This window comes from Tiliqua scincoides, chromosome 2 (assembly GCF_035046505.1).
Source record: "Tiliqua scincoides isolate rTilSci1 chromosome 2, rTilSci1.hap2, whole genome shotgun sequence".
NCBI classification, from domain to species: Eukaryota; Metazoa; Chordata; class Lepidosauria; order Squamata; family Scincidae; genus Tiliqua; species Tiliqua scincoides.
Genome location: NC_089822.1, coordinates 110,769,667 through 110,784,439, shown reverse-complemented (window position 1 = coordinate 110,784,439; position 14,773 = coordinate 110,769,667). Strand labels below are relative to the sequence as shown.

Sequence of the window (14,773 nt, the reverse complement as noted above, 5' to 3'; positions counted from 1 at the left end):
CTTGCCTATTACTTTTCCTTTTCAATTCTTCTTTCCAGCTGCTTCTCCAACCAGGTTTTCCAGACATGTTTGCAGGGCAAGTGAAATTTTGAATAGTACTTCCTTGGTTGGTTGAAGTCACAAATTTGTGGCAGAGTGCTTTTCTTCCAGTGCTTAGAATGAGCTTTCACATTAAGTTCACCATACTTTGTTTAAAGTTAATTTCTTCCTATGCTATTTACTTCACATTCTTTTAAAAAATTAAATGTACTAGAAGTATTGTATCAGAATAATGTAGTTTTAAAGATGCCTTCGCTATATTCATCAATGAATACTACTACTTATGTTCCTTTATTCCAGAAGGCTGAGACAGCAGAAGGGCAGACACCAGCAATTGGACCAGATGGTGAAGTAAGAACAAAAATATGGACTCCAAATTGAATTTAAAACATTTTTTAAAGTCATGAAAGTCTGTTTTATAGTAAGAGAATCTGATAGAAAATTTTAATCTTTAAGAGTAGAAGGCTGTAATCTTGTTGCTTTCTTATATGGATCTAGTAACTATCCTCCATGTGTGCCTGTAACAGAAGCTGCAGATAAAGAAGCTGTTGTGGGGTGTGCATGCATGTGTGTAGACTGAAAGCATTTTGTATGTTCTCAAGAGGAGGTTCTGTGTTGACCTGTGATAGCTTTCCAGGCATAATTTGATCAGCACCACAATGACCAGTGATCATGACCTCTAAAGATCAGGATTAAGTATCTTTTAAGATTGTTTCTCCCCCATGTCTCTGTTAGTCATGATAGATAAATGAAACTCACCTGTGCACAGGCAGGAAGCATATAAATGCCATTTGGTGGGTGGGGATTACAACAGGGAGCCTGTTCGTAAGTTTCCTGGAAGCATCTGTCTGAAGTATCTGTTGTATCAGTATCTGTTGTATCTGAAGTATCAGCATCTGTCTGGAAGTATCTGTTGGAAACCAGATACTGGACTAGCTTGGACCCATGGTCTGATCCAGTTTAGGCAGTTGTGTTGCCTTTGTGTGACAGCCAGTAAACTCACAGTCTGTGCTTACCTCAGTCAACCATCAAAGGGTATATTGTTGTGACACTTGTATTCCTTTTGTATAGCTTAATTGGAGGAACGTACTTTGTGCACTCTGTCTTTACAAATGTCTTCTGTATACCTGGGCAATTTCCTATCAGACCCGGATTGCCTTCACATTTTTCTCTTTACCCAAATTAGAAACACATTCTCTTACGTGTTAATGCTCTCTGATGCCTTAACACTCTTTTGCTGGAGAGCTCTTAATCATCTAAAACTCATTTGTCATATGTTTTGCCTCTTGAATGAGTGAGTAGTAGTAGAACTCGTTCTGGGTGCTTTCTTCCCACCAATAATAAAAACTAAATACAGGTGTGTGTACCCCATATCAGTGGGGCTTCTGTTCCACACCCATCCCCCGATACGGCAACTGCGGATACAGGGGAACCCTATATAAATAGCAGTAGTGGTCCCCCCCGCCCATACCTGTTACCTTTGTTTTTCTTTAGTAGCAGTTGAAGCACAGGTGCTTCTTGCTTAACAAAGAAACATTCTTGCTTAACTGAAGAACACAACAAGCAGACAACCAGCTTGCATGCTGCAGGGAGTAAATAGTAACAGGAAGTAGAGCAGTTCCTAATTCCGTTAACATTTGATTAGTCTTCCTCTAGTGCAGTGGCACCCAAAGTCGCAACTGTGGTTCTACAAAAATGCAGTCTCCATCTGGACCGCAGCTTTTTGTTCTGCCCCTGTGCAGCTTGTCCTTCTGGTAGACCCGGGCACCGGGATGCTCTGGGAAGTCACGTCTGTTGCCCAGTGTCCCAGAAGACTTTGCAACAGGGCCTCCGGGCAGATGCAAGTGCCTGGAGAGTCCTGGTGCCCAGGTCTACCAGAAGGACAAACTGCATGGGGCAGAACAAAAAGGTTCACTCAATGGGCAGACAGATCCGTCCGAACGCCAAATCCTTCAAGCGGCCCTGCTCTATTGTGCAGGCAAGTTGCTTGCGTGTCATGTTCTTCAGTTAAGCAAGAATGTTCCTTTGTTAATCAAGAAGTACCTGTGCTCCAGCCGCTACTAAAGAAAAACAAAGGTAATGAATGCGGGGGGAGAAGTGGAGAACTGGATACGGGGGGGGGGGGCAGACACCTGTATCAATATTTATTTCTCTTCTCCCCCCCTTGTGGTGACTCATTAGCGTTACCCAGTGAGTTACATTGCTGAGCAAGTTTGTGAAACAATTTCTCCCAAATCCTAGTCCAAGGCTGTATCTGCTATATCATATTGGCTCTCAGTGAACAAAATTACAGGTGGAGCCTCTTTAGTCGTGATATTTTTAACTGCAAATTTGACTCAACGCAGGTCCCCAGGACCTGTGTAGAACCAGACTTGGCCTCACCTGAGCCCTCCAGAGGTGACTGGAGCTGTTCGCTAGTTGCCTCTGGAGGCGCTTCTGAGGCCCGTGGAGGCTGCGCGCAACCTTCACAGACCTCAGAAGGGCCTCAGGAGGCAACTGTAGCACAGCTGCAGTCACTTCCGGAGAACTGGCCTCTGAGGCATTTTAGATGCCTTTCTGAGGCCTGCGGAGGCTGCATGCAGCCTCCACGGGCCTTGGAAAGGTATCCGGAGGTCCTGGAAGGGCACTTCTGATTTTTGGCTAAAAATTGGAAGTGCCCTTCTAGGACCCCCAGAGGCCATTTTGAGACCCGTGTAGGCTGCGCGTGTCCTCCACGGACCTCAGAACAGCTCCAGACGTGACCAGAGAAAGACTCCGGTCGTGTTCGGAGGTGAGTGGAGCCCAAATTTCGTGTGACTTTGTTCTTGCAAAGTTTGGTATTTGCGTGGGTTGCAGGAACGGAACCCTCACGAATAATGAGGCTCCTTATACCTGTACAGTATATGATTTTTTACGGAAAAGTGAAAAACATGTTTGAAGATAATATTTGTGTGTTTTTCAGCCTTTAGATGAAACTAGTCAAATGAGTGACCTCCCTGTGAAAGTGATCCATGTAGAGAGTGGAAAAATTCTTACTGGCACAGATGCACCGAAGGCAGGGCAGCTGGATACCTGGTTAGAAATGAATCCTGGGTAAGGTGCTAGCAGTTCACACTCTGATTCGTTTACTGTGAAAATGGCAATGTTCGGTATATCATTTGCAATTGTGTGTGTGTATGTCATAGTAATGTCGTGGCCCACTATAATTGAACTGTAGTTCTTATCTGCTTCTAGAAAGGACAGAAAAATAATAGGATGAATGGTCAAGGACATGCTTGTGATCTTGGTATGGCTCACTTCAATGTCCGTTAAGAACACTTAGCTAATTGTATACCTCTAGGTGTGGCAGACACAAGGGTGTAGTTGAGGGGGTGCAAGAGGAAGTGGAACTCTATAGTAGGAGTGGTGACCATCATCAGGAGCTCTCAGCAGCTGCCTTTGACTCTTTCATTGGATCTTCAAGAGAGGAACTATCTGACTCAGGAAGTAGTAAATTTGTCTAGGGACATATGTTAATGTTTAGGCTATCATCTTTTCCAAGGTCAAGTTACGAATATTTTCTGGAGCTCATCTTAACATTAAGCCATTGGTCTCCAAAAATGAGACCGCTGTGTCCCAAAAAGCCCTCCTCTCCACGAGCAGAACTTACCATTTCACAAAGGTGCTATGTTTCTTTTAAGCTGATCCTGGCACAGAGGCACTCTGGTCAGTAACATTTATTGCCCAGCCTTCCAGAATGTGTAACAGGATGTCCAGACAAACGTGACTGCCCAGAGCTTCCCTGTGCCAGGATCAGCTTGAAAGGAACTCGATGCCATGGCGGAACGGGGGTTGTGGTGGAGGGCTTCACTGAACCTTAGATCCAGACCGTGGGCTGGGGTTTGGAGAGCCCAGCCTTAAGCCTACAATCATAGGCAAATTTTTCTGGGTGGTACTTTTCTGGGTGGTATTTTTCTGGGTGGTACAAATTTTTCAGATGGTACTATATATATTTAAATGTATGTTGATAAATTTAAAATATTTATATATTTATAAAATATAAAAGGTATATGAGAGTGTCTATTTGCACTCTATATATGTAGAGAGCGTGAGCAAATATAGACACTCATATACCTTTTATATTTTATAAATATATAAATATTTTAAATTTATCGTAAGAACATCGAATCGACATGATATTTTAAATTTATCATAAGAACATAGAATCGACACTCTATCTCTTGATACTGAGCTAAACAAACACATCGGTAAAGCAGCTACCACGTTTTCCAGACTCACAAAGAGTCTGGTCCAACAAGAAGCTGACAGAACATACCAAGATCCAGGTCTACAGAGCTTGCATCCTGAGTACACTTCTGTACTGCAGCGAGTCATGGACTCTCCTCTCACAACAGGAGAGGAAACTGAACGCTTTCCACATGCGCTGCCTCCGGCGCATTCTCGGCATCACCTGGCAGGACAAAGTTCCAAACAACACAGTCCTGGAATGTGCTGGAATCCCTAGCATGTATGCACTGCTGAAACAGAGACGCCTGTGTTGGCTCGGTCATGTCGTGAGAATGGATGATGGCCGGATCCCAAAGGATCTCCTCTATGGAGAACTCGTGCAAGGAAAGCGCCCTACAGGTAGACCACAGCTGCGATACAAGGACATCTGCAAGAGGGATCTGAAGGCCTTAGGGATGGACCTCAACAAGTGGGAAACCCTGGCCTCTGAGCGGCCCGCTTGGAGGCAGGCTGTGCAGCATGGCCTTTCCCAGTTTGAAGAGACACTTTGCCAACAGTCTGAGGCGAAGAGGCAAAGAAGGAAGGCCCATAGCCAGGGAGACAGACCAGGGACAGACTGCACTTGCTCCCGGTGTGGAAGGGATTGTCACTCCCAGATTGGCCTTTTCAGCCACACTAGACGCTGTGCCAGAACCACCTTTCAGAGTCTTTCGAGACTGAAGGTTGCCAATACAAAAAAAAAATCATAAGAACATAAGAAGAGCCCTGCTGGATCAGGCCATAGGCCCAGCTTCCTGTATCTCACAGTGGCCCACCAAATGCCCCAGGGAGTACACAAGACAACAAGCACAACCTGCATCCTGGTGCCCTCCCCTGCATCTGGCAATCAGAGGCAGCCTGCCTCTAAAACCAAGAGTTTGCACATACCCACTATGACTTTTAACCCATAACTATGACTTGTAGCCCATATCAACATATGTTGAAATGAAGAACAAGTTTGAAAGTAGAAATAGGTGAAAGTAAAAAAACTTTTAATGAAGAAATTTAAATTGGTTTTTTTAGTTAGTCTTAATGGGGTATGTCATGAGAAGCTTCTTTACCACTGCAGTGGGCAAATTTAGGTGACAAGAAGATTGGACAAATTTACAGAGCATATTTCAACAGCTATCAGCAACAAAAGCTAGAAAGAACTTCTAGGCATGTTACAGATTTGGTAGTGAACTGGTCTGTAAAGAAACTAAACATCTTGTAAAATATTTTATTTCAAATATAAATGTTGATGTTCTCAACATCAATACCAGTCTGAACATTGATGTTCTCAACATCAGTACCAGTCTAAACAATTACTGTTCTCTGTTTTTTTTGGTAATGTATTCTATGTTGTAGCTTTTTTGACCTCCCCTTTCTTTTGTTTTCCATAAGAAATGCATCTTTTCTATCTGATAAGCTACTTGTCTCATCTGCTCCCCCAGTAACATTGAAATGAGAAACTATTCTACTGAGATTGCTTTCCTGTCGCTGAGTTATAGTGAAAAGTTGGTGTCAATTTTCCTATGAGTATTTTTTGTGGTGTCTTCAGTATTTACAATTTCAATATCTATTTAAATAGATACGAAGTAGCACCAAGATCTGACAGTGAAGAAAGTGGGTCAGAGGAGGAGGAAGAGGTAAGAGAGAAAGTCTTGGCTTCAAAATTAATCTCTTTCCTTAGTTTTGGACCAAAACCAGGTATAAAAATATGCCATGCTTTAAATATGTCTTAAGTTCAGCATCGGGCAATGCCTGAAGAAGACCTTGTATGCCTCTTTAATTGTTATAGTTTGGTTCCCTCTTCTCTTATTTTTTGGAACTTCTGTGCTGGTTGATATGAAAATTAGAATGTTGCTATTTAAGTATATGTAAGATATAAATCAGGTCAGTTGAGCTATAGTGAGTGGCAGCATGGTAGCCATCTCTATGGTTGTTCCTGCTAGCCCTATTGTGTAAATCTGTACACTTGTACAAGGTGGATTATGTGTTTACCTATAATAGTAGCCCAGTCTTGGTTGGTGGGCTTGGTGTGTAATCACACAGACTGCTCTAACCATGTTGAGAGAAGGTGTACAACTCACCAGAGAGGTGCATGAGTAACTTAGCAACAGTCACCACTCTAGTAGAGCAATCTAGTAGTGGTCTCAATAATGTATAAAACAGAGTTAGTAGACTATTTAAAGGTTGATATTTTTTTCAGCTATACTGATTTTAATGCTCTCTGCAAATACAGTTCACCTGATTGCTTGAAGAAAACAAAACAAAAAGCAGCTGTGAAATTGTAGCTCCTGAATTCTTGCCGACAGCCTTAATCATACTTGAGTGTCACATTAGCAGTAGCATTAATCATAGTTGAGGCTAGTCAGCATTCTTATTTACCTTGAAACTCCCCTCACCTGGAGTTCACTGCCCTTTTGGACCATGTGGCTGGTCCTACAGGATATTTGCATGATCCTGACAGCTCAGTCATTATCTGTCTCTTGAGGTTGTCTTCTCCTCCACTTTCTCAGCCATCCCTTGAATCATGTTCCTCAGACCCCCCCCTCCCTTTTCTCTTTGACATTCAAATTCATACCTTGCTTCTCTTATCCAAGTTCCCACTTTCCTCTGCCTTCTCATTCTCTCTCGAGTTTTTGTAACATGGCAGCTCATCCAGTGCTAACAGGCAGCTTGGAGACTAGCAGGTAACTGCCAGCCTGTATTTACTTCAGATTTGTCCTCCTTTTGAGCACGGTCACCCCTCATCTTACACGAGAGTTATGTTCCAAAGTCAGAACATAAAGCCAAAATTGCATATATTCAGAAATGCCTTGAAAATTCCTTCCATCTGAAATATAGGTATAGGTGTGCCCCTGTATCCATAGGGCTTCCATTTCTGAAATCACAGATATGGGCAAATGCCTTTCCCCCCTCTGGAGCAGAGGGGAGCTTTTTATATTTATTTTAAGCCTGGCAGTGAAAAAAGTTACTTCCAGTTACTCTGTGAAACTGGAAGTGACGTTTTTCACTGTTGGGCTCACTCTGAGCCCAGCAGAGACCGCAGATTGACGTCCACACTCTGCAAGGCTCAGTATCCTCCGGAGGCAAGAGGAGCAGAGCTTCCTTAACCTCTGGAGGGGGCACACGCAAGGGGTGTGTCGGGGGGGGGGGAAACGACTAGACCTGATCCTTGGATAAGTGAATCTGTGGGTACGAGATCGCAGATATGGGGGCCTCTCTCTACTGTCTCTTAAAAATTACAAGAGGCAGGTAGGAACTGAGAACAACTGAGGAAACAGCAGCTTCATTCTCAAATCTTGGGCTTATTACGGGGAATGTATTAATTAAGTGGAAGGGTGCATGGAATTGCCAGCTGCTGTTTTTGTAATCTGCTGTTTTTCTCTGGGGTGTTTGTTTTTTTTGTTTTTTTTTGCTATATGCATGTTTTTGAATTCGCAGCATGTAAGAAAAGGGGTGACTGTATTTGCAAGTCTGTTTGCAAAAATAAGTTTTCCAACTAGTTCACATTCTTTTTTTTTTTTTTTTTTGCCTTGTTTATATCTTTGACTGTGGTCTGATATGGTTTCAATTTCTGACAGGAGGAGGAAGAGGAACAACCACAACCTGCTCAGGCTGCTTTGCCTGTGGAGGAAAAGAAGAAGATTCCTGATCCCGACAGCGATGATGTGTCAGAAGTGGACGCAAGGCATATAATTGAGTAAGTCTTGCATAGCCTTTATCACAGTTGTCTTTCAGTTTTCTCTTTTAAAAGTAGGAGAAAGTACATGGTGAATGTACATGAACTTCTGCCCACAAACAATGAGAAAGATCTTTCATCTGGAGTTAGGAAAGGAGTCTTTTGATTAGAAATTGGAAGGGTGGGAGGGGGCCTGGATGACTTGCTACCTTGCACTTGTGTAGCATAATGGCTAAGAGACTGAGCTGTGAATCGGGACAGCCCCAATGTAAATCTTGCCTCTGTCGTAAAATCTCAAGATGGCCACATCCTCAGTTCCTCAGTCAGCAGTATTGGGAATGTTGGAGGACATCACAATGTCAGGATTATATATGCAAAGGGCTCTGCACACTCAGAAAGCAGTATACAAATGTTTGTTTTCATGTTCTGTCTCTGTGAGCCTGCCAGCATGTACAGCAAAAGTAAAAACCACCCAGGAAGATGTGGGAGGCAGGAGCAGAAACAATCAAAGACAGGGTGCTAGTTAATCAGGCAGGCTCTGATAAACCCTTTCTCCTGCTATCCCTTCTTGCTTGACTACTTTGCACTCTCCAACGGGCCAAGGGAACGAGGTATCTGTTTCTGCCAGAGTAGGCCAGTTTTGTGGGGAAGGAGTTGTCATAGCTGTTGCTCTCCATCCCATACAGTTATAGAGAACACATCAATCCTAACCCGAAGTCCAGAGAGATCCATGTCTTCAAAGAGTTCCATAGGAGAAGACATTCAAGAAGACAAACGAAAAAATTTTCAGGATAGCCGATGGATCTCCTTTTTCTTTTTTCTGAAAAAGCAACTGAAGGGAGCAAATTAGGTTGGGACCACAGCACTGAGGGAGAAGAAAATTTAACACTTCCACCCACACTTTTTCTGACCTAAAATATGTCCCATCTTCTCCCCCTCCCCTGGATCATGTTGATCCCACAGAAGAACTACACAGAAATTGACAGGGCAATTCTTACTGAATTAATTACGTTTCAAAATGCTGGAGAGAAGCATGAATAACAAAATCTTAATAGGAAGACTGTTCTGTATCTTCTTGCTGATTTTTTTCTTTTGGTTCTTCTTTTTACAGCTTTCCCCCCTTATTTTCAGGCACTATAATCTTTGTCATGTTCTATGAAGGACTGATTTTTTAAAATGTCAATGTGATCCAATGTTACGCTTGCTTTTTTTCTTCATCCTGTTCAAACTCTTTCCCTAGGAATGCTAAGCAAGATGTTGATGATGAGTATGGAGTGTCTCAAGCCTTAGCAAGGGGGCTGCAGTCTTACTATGCTGTGGCCCATGCAGTTACTGAAAGGGTGGATAAACAGTCCTCTCTCATGGTGAATGGTGTCCTCAAACAGTACCAGGTGAGAAGCAGAGCACAAGGTCCTTAGCTTCAAAATGGAGTTGATCTGTGCCAGTTGAATGGTGCTGTGAGTGGTCTGTGTCAAGCCCAGAACAGGAAATACGTTTTGAAGCTATTTTGTCTCAGTACATCCAATATAATGTGCACATTCTTTTTTCTCTTCCCTTAGATTAAAGGTTTAGAGTGGCTAGTATCCTTGTATAATAATAATCTGAATGGAATCCTGGCAGATGAAATGGGCCTGGGTAAAACAATCCAGACCATTGCTTTAATTACATACCTCATGGAGCACAAACGTATCAATGGACCCTTTCTAATTATAGTACCTCTTTCGTAAGTATCCTGGTTGGGTTGGCATTTAAAAGGGACTTGTCGAGTTCTGAAACTCTTGTATTTGTGTAAAATAATTTAATTATACATGTACAGGATGTGCTGATTAGCTTCCAATGCATGTAATGTTGTCTTTTGGCACAGAAGAAAAAGTTGCAACTTGACAGCTATGTACATAGAAATAAACGTAATGCCGATTTTTTGAAACCTCTGATTACCACACTCACGCAACCATGATAAAAACAAGTAGAGCACTGTCACCTGAATGCAATGGCTTTCAGAGGGGAAGCATTAAACACAGAACCTTGAAGTGTAGAAAGAGATAGCTGAAGAGGGTTCACCAATGTAAAACCAATAATAAAAAGGGTAAAGCAGCTGAAGATGTGCTTGATCGGAAACCTTCAGGCTTTTTTTGTCAGCTATTCTAATCATGCAGAACATTCTTGTTTCCTTTAGTGTTCTGTTGAGGGAACATTCCCTCCCACTCGCTTCTCTTGTAGTTTCTTATTCTTCTCCTGAAAATGTTCATGAAGAACTTACTGCTTACCAGCAATGTTTTCCCGTCTCCCCCTTCCCATCCCACCTGAGAACATCCAAACATATGGAATATGTAGGAAAATGAGCAAGATGGTAGGTGGGAATGGTTTAAGATGGTTCAGGTAGCTGAACAAGAGCCAAACTGAGGTCATGTTTTGTGAACAGCCATTGAGAGTGAGTAAAGGTACTGTAATGTTTCCCAGAATCTAGACACCCAACCCTATACAGCAACTTGGGCATGATCATCCCAAGCAAAATAACAGCCAAAATCATGGTTTGTCAATTTGGACAGCATCGTAGCTGGAAGTGCCCCGGGGCACGCCTTCATCCGTCCGAACACAATTGGAGCTTCCCTGGGCCTCAGAAGGCTTCTGAAGGTCTTGAAATGTCACTTCAGGTTTTCCCTGGAAAACCAGAAGTGACATTCTAAGGCCTTCTGGAAGCCTTAGAAGGCTTTCTGAGACCTGAGGAGGCCATGTGCAGTCTCCCTGGGCCTCAGAACACCCTCTGGATGCAAATAGAATACAACGCCAGTCATGTTTGGAGGGGGCACGTTGAGGGGGTGCATCACCTATGGAGTGCTGCCCAGAGTCATAACATCCTTGTGGCCCCCCTCCTACACTACTGAATAGAGCCAAACCACAGCTTTCAGAAGCCATGGCTTGCAAACTAACATCAAACCATGGTTTTACATGGCTAGTTTCACGAGCTAGTTTGCTGGTCAATTGTGGACCATGGCTTTTCAATTCAGACATTGCAACAAAGTTCAGTTAAGCTTTGAAAACTATGCTTTGATATGTCTCAGCTGTCAAACTTAGTACAGATAATGCGAAGCAAGAACAGTTACTGACCACTAACCTTGATGGCTAAGCAAAGCTAGGGCAGTCATCCTGTACACACTTATCTGGATCTAAGCTCCATTAAACTCAGTGTGGCTTGCTTCTGAGTAGACATGCCTAGGATTATACTGTAAGGCTATTGCAGAACCTCTGTACGCCTAGGGGCTATCTGTGATTAACTTGGTGTTCAGCTGCCACCTCCTTGAAACAATAAATGGTCTTGTGGTACTTGAGAATAACAAATTTCAGCAAAAGCTTCCATAAACTTTGTACTATCTGTGGACGTTTCTCCTTCAGGTTTCTGATGTTGGACACTGTTTGAGGCAAACAATATGACTAGATAATCCCATTCATTATTTATTCCCAATGCCTGATTTGGTTTACTGTGATGGACTAAACTGTTGTGATGTGAAAGCTTTGTGTGCAAACACTGTATTTGAAGTACCATGACGAACCTATCGACCATATGTTCTTCCAAAGATTTAAGCAATCTTCTCTTTAACAGGAATCTGATTCCTATTTCATGTAGTTATTTAATAGTAACAAGAGATGTAGTTTTAAAAATATTAAAATAGTAACAAGAGATATAGTTTTAAAAATATTAAAAGAAATAACTTTGCTAATAGAAAATGGGTTCTTGAAAAATAAATTGACTTGTATGTCACAGACTATAACTGACTGTGTTTGCATCTATTCAATTCACCACCTGACAAGCTGTAATTTATTAATGCAAACTTGTGCTGTGCTTCTGAGATGTAGTGTAATGAGAGACAGGCTGTATGTAGCATGCAGCACTTTAAGCTGTCCATCTGCATATTATAATGTTGTGGTTAAGGACTTATAATTAGCCTCTCTAAAGTGGCTCAGTGGAGGAATGTTTTTGGTATGATAGGTGACTACAGAAAATGGAGTCTTCATTGTTTTTTCTATTCTAGAACTCTGTCAAATTGGGCATATGAATTTGATAAGTGGGCTCCTTCTGTGGTTAAGGTCTCATACAAGGCAAGTATTGTGGTTCATAGTTTCATTTCAAATTTAAAATTGAACAGAACTTCAAGATGGACTGATGATTCAGTTAGGAGTTCCAGGCAAAAACAGATCATTCTCTGGTAGTTTGTGTAAAAAGGATGTTATTGTATCTTCTCATTGAATGCCATTCAGCAATAACTTCATCTTCCAAGGGGAGGGAGCCACCTCATATTACCTAAGCCAGTGTTTCTCCACATTTGTGCTCTGCTGTTCCACTTCACATGGTCCACCTATTCAAAGTACCGCTGGAAGTAACTGGCAATGACATCATCAGCAGTTACTTCCAGGTTCCAAGGCCAGATGCAATGTGACAAACACCAGTAAGAGGCCCAAGGTTCCCTTTTCAAGACGGGAAGGTCTTTTCAAGCGCAGAAAAGCATGCTTTGGAGCTCTTGCCCACTGAGCCAAGCCTCCTACCACTGTTTGTAGTGCATTCCCCTGGAAGCAGGGGACCAGACACCACCTCAGTTACCACTGGTGGTGCCCATACCTCTGGTTGAGAAACACTGACTTAAGCTGCTATTGGTTTTCAATTATGGAGGAGCCGGGTAGGACTCTTGTAGGTAAAGCAAAGCTTGCACTATAACTTTAATGAGGAGCATTTAGCTCTTTTCTTAAGAGAATTTCTGTTATCCAAAATTCAAATTATATGAAGCTTGTCTGCACCTTAGCAACCCTGTGTTCCTTGGCTCCCTGACCTATAGTTGCCAACCTTCCAAGAGCTTGTCTTCTTCATTCCTGCCAATAAAGCATAGCCTCCATTTCCTCAAGACTTTGTTTTCGACTAGCTTTCCGTTCTTTGTGCTTTAGTTTATTGTCTGTTCTATAGCCTTCCTTTAACCCTGTTGTTTTTTACTTTCCCTCAATACTCAACCTGCCCCACAAAGCTATTCCTGTCCCTATTATTTTTGTGATGTTTTTATCTTGGCTCCAGGCAGTTTCCCCTCCCTGTCACTAAAGCAGAACTGCAGACAACTTTGTTTTGTGATCAGTAGGAAAGTGCATGTTCATGAACCAGCTCAGCCAGAGACTTTACTGCCATCAATGCCACACAGTGCTGACTATTTTACTAAAGTGCTGACTATTTTACTAAAGAGCTTAACTTCTCTTTTTTCTTGTTTGTCAGGGCTCTCCAGCTGCAAGACGGGCATTTGTACCTCAGCTTCGAAGTGGAAAGTTTAATGTCTTGCTCACTACATATGAATATATTATCAAAGATAAGCACATACTTGCAAAGGTGAGGCTTTCCTATTATATACTTATCTAATTTGTTACTATTAGTTTTTCATGGTATTATATAGGCAAGGTTATTGTTCCCTGAAACACCTTTTGCTAGATCAACAAGTTAAGTACTATAGATACTCTAAAATTTTTGCCAAGTAATCAAGCTCTAATTATCACTTTGCCTTATCTCCAGGTCAATCAGAGGGCAGAGCCTTTCAATTCTGAAAAGTTTCTTTCTCAAGCAGCAGGCACCCCTCATTAGAAGCAATTGGCTTCTGTAGCAACTTCTCTGGGAAATTCCAGCCAAAGTTAACCTTTTATTCTGTTCCATTTTGCTGCTGCTCCTGCAGCCTGGTTCTGCTTTGCAAATGCTTTCAAAGCAGGTCTGTTTTTTACAACACCAGGATGGGATCCTCCTTTCCATTTGAAGCAAAGTCTCATGCTACAATTCAATGCACCATTACTTAAGAATAACACCTATGGAAAGCAGTGGGTCTGCTTCTGAGTAAAAGGGGTTGCAAATATATGCAGCTGCATCTCTCTGCTGTGAATTGAATTGCACACTCTCAGTTATGGGTTTTATATTTTATTTTATTTATGCAGGTATTTATATACTGCCTTTCTTTGGTCGTCAGACTTCTCCTCAAACTTTAATCCAAGGCAGTTTACATAGGCAGGCTGTTCTAAACCCCCGTAGGGATTTTTACAATTGAATAGTTCTAGTCTTTCATAGAACTACTCATTCCAGCTAGATACCTTCCCGGTCTGGCCTCTCTCTGGCCCTTCGCCTCCCACGCTCCGCTTGACGGCAACTCCTCTCTGCCACCTAGGGTCAGCTCATCAGTATATCAGTGTGTCGTCAGTTCTCCTGGTTGTTTCAAACTGACATCCTCAGATCTTCAGGCATACAAGGCGGCAGCTCTACCAACTGAACCAGACCTCCTGCCATGGGTTGTATGTTGAGCTTCTGGCTTAACACACCAGACACCTTAAAGGTGGATTTGATTCATGGTTCTCCTCATGTCCACCTTAAAGGTGGATTTGATTCATGGATCTCCTGCAGTGGTTCCCAACCTTTTTCACTTGCATATCCCTTGGCAGCCCATTTCCAAAATTGTACCCTTCATATTAGCAAAATGTTTGTAATAATATAGGTGCAGCCTATTTATTCACTGATTTTTTTTTATCTGCGGGTTTGTCTCAACACGAATGGGGTGAGGGTACTGAAAGTCACACACACCTTTGCCTCCTTTGCCCTGGCATCTCTCTCCATTTCCAGGCAGCCCAAAACACTGCAAAAAGGCCCCGCCTCACCCAGGCAGGGAAATAGCCCTGGAAGAGGTTCCCCTTGCAAGGAACAGTAACATTCCTGGAGCACCTGAGCCAGCAAAGAAGGCTGAAGTGGGGAAGGGGGGGCGGAAAACCTGTATAGCCAGAACCTCTGCAGCAAAGTGGAGCTTGCTTGCTCTCTCT

The 14,773-nt window shown here is 42.6% G+C and overlaps 1 protein-coding gene across 12 annotated transcripts in view; it reads left to right on the top strand.

Moving 5' to 3' along the window:
* The window catches only part of SMARCA4 (SWI/SNF related, matrix associated, actin dependent regulator of chromatin, subfamily a, member 4), a 91,162-nt gene that overhangs the window by 30,115 nt on the left and 46,274 nt on the right, over positions 1–14,773 (top strand). For all 12 annotated transcript variants that reach the window (XM_066618242.1, XM_066618241.1, XM_066618240.1 and 9 more), the window contains 8 exons: positions 340–390; positions 2,981–3,111; positions 5,855–5,912; positions 7,854–7,972; positions 9,192–9,342; positions 9,511–9,674; positions 11,983–12,049; positions 13,203–13,313. In XM_066618242.1, the coding sequence (XP_066474339.1) occupies positions 340–390; positions 2,981–3,111; positions 5,855–5,912; positions 7,854–7,972; positions 9,192–9,342; positions 9,511–9,674; positions 11,983–12,049; positions 13,203–13,313 (852 nt within the window). The remainder of the gene's footprint in view (positions 1–339; positions 391–2,980; positions 3,112–5,854; positions 5,913–7,853; positions 7,973–9,191; positions 9,343–9,510; positions 9,675–11,982; positions 12,050–13,202; positions 13,314–14,773) is intronic.